Source organism: Myxine glutinosa, chromosome 8 (genome assembly GCF_964187855.1).
Source record: "Myxine glutinosa chromosome 8, kmMyxGlut1.1, whole genome shotgun sequence".
Classification (NCBI taxonomy): domain Eukaryota; kingdom Metazoa; phylum Chordata; class Myxini; order Myxiniformes; family Myxinidae; genus Myxine; species Myxine glutinosa.
This window is the reverse complement of record NC_136268.1, coordinates 31,935,414-31,942,638: the sequence shown is the minus strand read 5'-3', so window position 1 is coordinate 31,942,638 and position 7,225 is coordinate 31,935,414. Positions and strand designations below refer to the sequence as shown.

The window sequence follows — 7,225 nt, the reverse complement described above, 5'->3', positions numbered from 1 at the left end:
TATCTGGTGACACCAGTCTTCGAACTCAGGCAGGTCTTCTGCATCATCAGCATGTTATACAGTGGCGTTCATACGCACGGTGTTGCAGGATGTGCAGTGCCACTGCAGTGATTTGATGAGCTCTTCCTGTGCCGGTGACGTGGGCAGCTCGCAGGAAGTAGTCGGCCGTCCCTGGCGTTGCAATCTCAGCTTGCAAATCTGCAAAATCTGCAAATCTTGCAAAAATCAAATCTCTGAATCTGAGATGGCCCAATATCCAGATCTTTTCATAGTGTGATAGTCTACTAGTGTGCCAAATTTGGTGCTTCCCTCACAAAATGCACGATTGTTATGCTATATTTAGCTTAGCTGCCGGACTACCATAAGAGGGTTGCAGGCAGATCTTGTGCGACCTGTAAGAATATTAGGGGGACAGAGCCCAGAGAGAGCTGGGGGAGCAAGGCCGGAGAGGAGTCGGTAGAAGACGGAAAGACCACCAACCTGCCTGCGGTGAGTAAGTGAAAGGCTCTTGGAGTTAGCTTCATCGCGGGAGATTCCAATGATTCTGAAAGCTTTGGTTTCAACAGCGTGAAGACGAGCTAGGTGTGAGGCAGGAGCACCAGCCCAGAGGGGAGAGCAGTATTCCATTGAGCTGCGGATGAAAGCCTTGTATGTGGTGAGGAGCTCAGAAGTGCCAAGGAAGGACTTCGCACGACGGAGGGTGGTCCATGCAATTCTGCCAAACTTGCGTATGTAATAAATAAATGGCCAACGAATTGGCCTTGAAACAAACATGAAAATAAGAAAAATATAAATCTGTGACGTGCTCCAAGGATTGACGTTGTTATGACAACCGAACCCGCATTGACTGCAGATTTCTCCCGCGGAAACGGGGCTCCTCCCATTCCGTGTTATTCTCATGACGTCATGACGTCACATTTCATATTCACGACCAGATGCTACCCGGAGTCCAATTGGTGCGCGATGTTCTCCCTGCTGTTGTCCTTCGCTTGGTCTTCCGTCATCCCCTCTCCCATCTCCGGGTGGTTGTCATTCCTGAGCTGCTACTTCCCCCGCGGATCTTGGGTCGTGGCGCTCTTCTTCTTCCTGTGTTACTGCTACCACCTGGGTGGGAGGACCACCGGCTTCGGGGGCAGAAGAGCGCGAGGAGAGAGCGGGGACAGAGCCGGGGGTATGGACAGGGTGAGAATCGGAGACGGCCGGAAGGTGATGATCCCAGGGTCCGGGCAAGGTGGGGGTCGGGGAGTTGGGCTCGTGGGAGGGCGTGCTGGGGAAGAGGAAGAAGACGGAGGAGGACGTGCGGAGGATGAAGCATACCTCCGGAGAAGGTTGTATAGAAGTTTACAGGTGAGACAGATCGTCATTTACATTTTATGGTGTATTTAATTGTCAGCATACAAATGCAGGCAAGGATAAGGGGAGGGGATCGGGTTGGAAGAACGGGATGGAAGAGAAGCTGGGGGCGAATGGAAAGGGAGGAAAGGGGGAAGGGAGGAAAGGGGGAGGGGAGGATCTCGAAGTGCTTCACCGACTCGCAGTGGTCCACCGACTCGAAGTGGCCCACCAGCTCACTGGTCCACCAGCTCACAGTGGTTCACCGACTCGCAGTGGTCCACCGACTCGCAGTGGTCCACCGACTCGAAGTCAAAATCCAAAACCCCACCGTACACCCACCGACTCGCAGTGGTCCACCGACTCGAAGTCAAAATCCAAAACCCCACCCTACACCCACCGACTCGCAGTGGTGCACCGACTCGCAGTGGTCCACCGACTCGAAGTCAAAATCCAAAACCCCACCCTACACCCACTGACTCGCAGTGGTCCACCGACTCGAAGTGGTCCACCGACTCGAAGTGGTCCACCGACTCGAAGTGGTCCACCGGCTCACAGTGGTCCACCGGCTCACAGTGGTCCACCGGCTCACAGTGGTCCACCGACTCGCAGTGGTCCACCGACTCGCAGTGGTGCACCGACTCGCAGTGGTGCACCGACTCGAAGTGGTCCACCGACTCGCAGTGGTGCACCGACTCGCAGTGGTGCACCGACTCGCAGTGGTGGACCGACTCGAAGTGGTCCACCGACTCGCAGTGGTGCACCGACTCGCAGTGGTCCACCGACTCGCAGTGGTGCACCGACTCGAAGTGGTCCACCAGCTCACAGTGGTCCACCAGCTAAGTGGTCCACCGACTCGTAGTGGTGCACCGACTCGAAGTGGTCCACCGACTCGCAGTGGTCCACCCCCCCTCCCCCCACACGCAACCTGCTTAATGAGCGCACATTTTGAATTCGTTTCGAAAGCCATTAACGAGACCTATTGGTCGATGCATATTCCAAGTTTCAGCTACTTTTGATGTATAGCCATTGAGATATCCAAGCCAACACATTTGGGGCAGACGGACGGACACCAACGTGAATTCGAGGATTTTCTTAATCAAACAAGAATGCGGACACGGACGTTGCTGAAATTGGGAACATATTACCTCGACCTCCCTTGGTTTAGCTCTGAAGTTTGAAGTCAAAAACGTTTCGTTTTAAAATTGACCGAAGGCTTTGATTTTCAAAACCGTGTCAATGTCGGTGTTTAAATATGCTGATCCTGTAATGGTGATTGATGGTCTTCATTTATTTTTGCCAATTTATTGCGACCTTCGAAACAAAACTTTGATCAATATAAATTTTTCGAGTCTGATCTCTTCCTCAAATCCCAATCCAAACCTCAGACCTATGCCAAACGAAACTCATGGTCCGGCCTTGGACGAATCCACAAAGCGGTCCGGCCATCCAGAGGTTGCAAAGAAGGGTACGGTGGAGGACGGGTCCTCGGAGGGTCCATCGCACCTGGATCTGGAGGTTTGGGATTTAAACCTGGCCTGTTGGGTTTCAAATCGGACGTTCAGCCTGCGATTCCACTCCAAAGGGGATCTACGTTCCACCTGCCTGACCTTCCTTCAGCACCATTCTTTCCAAGGGATGCACAGAAACTGGATGTGGAGAGGTTGGAACGGTGTTACCAGGTGAGAAGAAAAAGTACAATTCCACACACACCAAACTTGTTACCTTGAAAACTAAAATTCATAAACCTACTGGTTCACGGTCTTCACAAAAAGGCCATCGGGTCTTTTGAACTCTTGCTGTGCATTTTCGGGCACGATATATATTGGCCTTGTTCGTGAACTTTGAATAACGGGCGTGATGCAGGTAAACCGTGCGAAGCAGACAGGTCAAACAAATAAATCCAGATCTGAACCATCTGCCAAATCTTCTCAGAGAAACTGATGATATTGGAATGATCTTTGAGAAAAAAGAATGCACTTAAACAAACATCGTTTGGACGGTCAGCTCTGTCGTTGCACCTCTAGGTGCCGCCATTTTGTCTGAATCTTGCCGTTATTCCGCTCTCAGACGCACGGGCAAATTTGATTGGTCGAGACAGCATACAATTTAGCCAAAGTACTGCTAACCTGCAGCTTCCTTCGGAAGAAGGAAGTCGATCATAGAAATAGACCGATGGAGTGGAGTAATTGGTGAAGCCTGTTTTCTGCTATGTGCACGGGGGTAATGAATTTGCATTTTGATAACGTGAGATACCTGTGCTATGCACGAGTGGGAGGCCAGAAGCAAACAGGCAATGCAGAAACGGCAAATGCTAAAGGATGAAACTAATAAATTCCACATTCCTGTAGCACATTCAGTCGCACGTCAGACATGGACAGCAAGTTCGTGAAGGACTTCCATGAAAAACGTACCCGTTCGCAAACAAACGGGTACGTTCACGAATAGAAACATCGATCGTGGGTCCGTAGCGAATCTGCATGTGGCGATCCACGAATTTCACGTTTAGAAAGTTGAAACCGTCACTGCATTTCATCATTCACTTGAACTCGATATCTCTTTTTTCATTCCAAACAGCATAACTCCAATCACAAATTAAATAGCATTAATATAAAAAATAAACTTTTAACAACGTTCGTGACATAAACAAATATTTAAATCCTGATGTGAAGTTCCGTACGGTTGTGTGAATACAATTACGAATTCAAAATCGTAATTGTATTCACTCAATTCCAATCATCAATTGATACTTTAACAAAATACTGTTTTGAATGACGGTTGTATTGGGATATTATCAAACCAGCTCATTGCCGTAATCTGTCCACTTCCGCATTCGCGGCAGGTTCGTAATTCATCAGGATTTTCCTCAATTCCGCAATGAAATGTTCATGAAATACTGTTCAGCCGTTTTTAATTTTCATGTCCTGTTCTTTTGGTGAATTATCGTAGGATTTTACTGCAGGGGTTCCAGGAAATCGTTGCGATCGGTGCAGCCGTTTTTGCGGTACCCGGGACAATAACGTTATGCGGGAGTCCAACCCTCAAAATGCTGGAGACCAAAGCTGAAATTGGAAAAACTATATAGCCTATTTTACTCCAGGGGGTCCCAGGATTACCCACCCAAAATTTCGTTGCGATCGCTTCAGCCGTTTTTGTGGTACCTGGGAACGGACGGACAGACAGACAGACATTTGGTGAATTATAGTAAGATATGATTTTCCATTCATTGGGAATAATGTAACAATATTTATTTATAGTGATGGCTCTTGGACCTTGTACAAATATTAATCGTGGATTTTTATAAATCACAACATTAAGGGGGACAATTCGTTTTTGTAGAGATTTGCTTTTGAGATCCCATCATGAGGTGGTACTCAGATGAGAATGCCAGGTAGGCCGTGGATTAAAAGGTAATTGAAAAACCAGTTGAAACAACGAAATTATCACTTGTGTACCATCCATACAAAAGTCTTAACACCTGTTTTCTACCTGCCGTCTCTCCAGCTCATTCTGTCTGAATTCGACACCATCAGTCATGGTCTCACCAGGGGTTGTCCATCAGGGGGCTGGCGTCCCGTACCATCTGTTACCCAACGACCAACGCTCCATCATGTCGCGGGAGAATCCCGGGAAAATGGCAACGAGGATGGAGCGTCGCAACCAGAGCAGTGTGGTTTTGGCCTAGCTTTGTTTCCTTTGGTCTGGCGAGGAAAAATGATCGTGAACAATTGCCGCCGGTGCCCCATCTCTGCTAGGGTTGTGGGGGGATTGCGGACATTTGTTGGGGGAAACGAGTTCGGGGGAGCTGGGTTTATAGTGCTCGAGCCAGGACAGCGATCCGGGCCAAGGCACGGAATGTCCAACACGCGCCTGCGGTGCCATTTGGGTGAGTTGAAGTAGCACGGGGTAAATTGAGGAAAGAGCAGGTGTGAACTGCTTTTTCTCCGCCCCTGCGTAGGACTACGCGTACCATCCAACTGTGAGCTGGTGGTCGGAGGCGAGCCACAGAGCTGGAGTCGCGGACGTTGTCTCCTCTTTGACGATTCATTCCTCCACACCATTTGCCATGATGGTGCGTATTTGATATCTGCTTTGATTAATATGGCATTTCCATCCATTTGGAAGCAGAGGTTAATTATTACTGCATATACAGTATCAAAGCAATTGTGTGCATCATTTCATGATTAAGGTAAAAAGCTTCAATACCTGAACACCACGGTGGTGAACTATTTTCCAGACCTCAACGTGCGGATCCAAAGTTGTCGTTTTTTTCGCTGGTCTTTTCTACTCACAGGTTCACCTGACTCAGGCCTCCTGATCATATTCATTGTGGACCTTTGGCATCCCAATGTGGCACCAACAGAGAGACAAGTACTCGACTTCCTCTTTGCCCCATGAAGTAATCATCCACACCCCTCGCTTTGCCCCCCTTTCCCACACGGTATTCGCCGTTCAATGCCGACATTCCTTATGAAAAAGGTCTGTGTTTTCCAAGTTCTCCATGAGAAAAGTCAATGTTATTACCATGAGGTTTCCAAGTTGTTTCGTTGTACTGATGATAAATCGTGTTGCTCTGACCACATTATCAGATAAAAAGAAAATTACAACAAAGCTGTTTCATCTTGTAATGTAAATATGTAATATGACACCCCAAAGGCCTAATTCAGAGGCTGGCCTAAAATGCGCAACTGCTTCCAATTTAATCAACAAGTCAGAGTTGAAATTTCATCAGTGTCTGGATGTAACACAAAAGATGCTTCCCATTTAACATTTACACTTCATCGATACGACAAGAGGTGCTTGTCTGTCTATCATTTTTCTCAGAGATGGCTGAATGAGTCTTCGTCAAACTTTGAGGTTCAGCAATGGGTGCCAGGGAGTGTTTTAAGCACCAATATGAATGAATGAATGAATGAATGAATTGAAACACCGGACAAGTACTCGACTTCCTCTTCCAATACAGAAAAGAAAAACCAATTGATTTCTTCAAAATGCAAACAGGATTAGATCACCGGGCAAGGCCAGGTACTCGTTCCTGCGAGCATATATTCAAACATTGGCCAAGAAATGTTTTTTTTTATTTCAACTGTTTAACCTCTTCGACCAACATGTTTTGCTTTTCTTTGTTGACCAAGCTTAGACAAATGGCTAAAACTCTGCAGACGCTCTACTTTTCCAGATGATTTATTGATTAGAATCCTTCATCAGAAAGTCAATATCACTGCTGCTGTTTCTTTTTTCTCAGAACCTCAACCTCCTTCAGGAAGGTTCCTCTTCCTCCCTTTTATTTGCGATGGGGACGATACTGCTGTCTCCCCCGCTGGGTTAACAGCTCCTCAGACATGACTGTCTCAGCCACCAGCATTATCAATGTGATCTCTGCTGATGCTGTTGGCAATCAGGTTGTTTGCCAACTCCAGTCTGCGTATATACACCTGTACAAATAACGAAGACTGGATGAAACGTATATACCTGTACAAATAAAGATTGGATGAAATTTAATATTTAAAAACAAACCCAGTTGCGTGTAGTGCTGTGCAAATCGTTTGATGCGCTGCGCAGGGCGAGACCATGAGGAAATTGAGAAATGGCACCTTTGACACTTCGTAACAAAACCGGCCATTGTTGGACCTTTCCCAAATGTTGATACAATGAACATTTTCACAAGTCCCAGCAACTTCCTCATTTTAACCATTTTTCATCAGTTCTGACCACTGAATTTCCAGGAGGTGCGAGGACTTCAACAAGTCACACTATGGATCAGTAATCAAACCATCCACTCCAGACAGCGACAAGAAAAGGTACATTCCTTAGAATTCCTGGACATATCAGTCAAAACAACTGAATTTCAAGGCAGGTGGATTGAGGGACCACCTTATTCTCCCCTTTCCTG

At 47.3% G+C, this 7,225-nt stretch overlaps 1 protein-coding gene across 1 annotated transcript; it reads left to right on the top strand.

Annotated features, from left to right (window-relative positions):
- The first annotated feature begins 906 nt into the window (after positions 1 to 906).
- On the top strand, positions 907 to 5,923 carry LOC137432383 (aspartate beta-hydroxylase domain-containing protein 2). Its single transcript, XM_068124273.2, has 5 exons — positions 907 to 1,347; positions 2,721 to 3,014; positions 4,837 to 5,218; positions 5,291 to 5,404; positions 5,627 to 5,923. The coding sequence occupies exons 1-5, from the start codon at positions 907 to 909 to the stop codon at positions 5,728 to 5,730; spliced, it is 1,335 nt and encodes a 444-aa protein (XP_067980374.2). The 3' UTR covers positions 5,731 to 5,923.
- Positions 5,924 to 7,225: the final 1,302 nt, after the last annotated feature.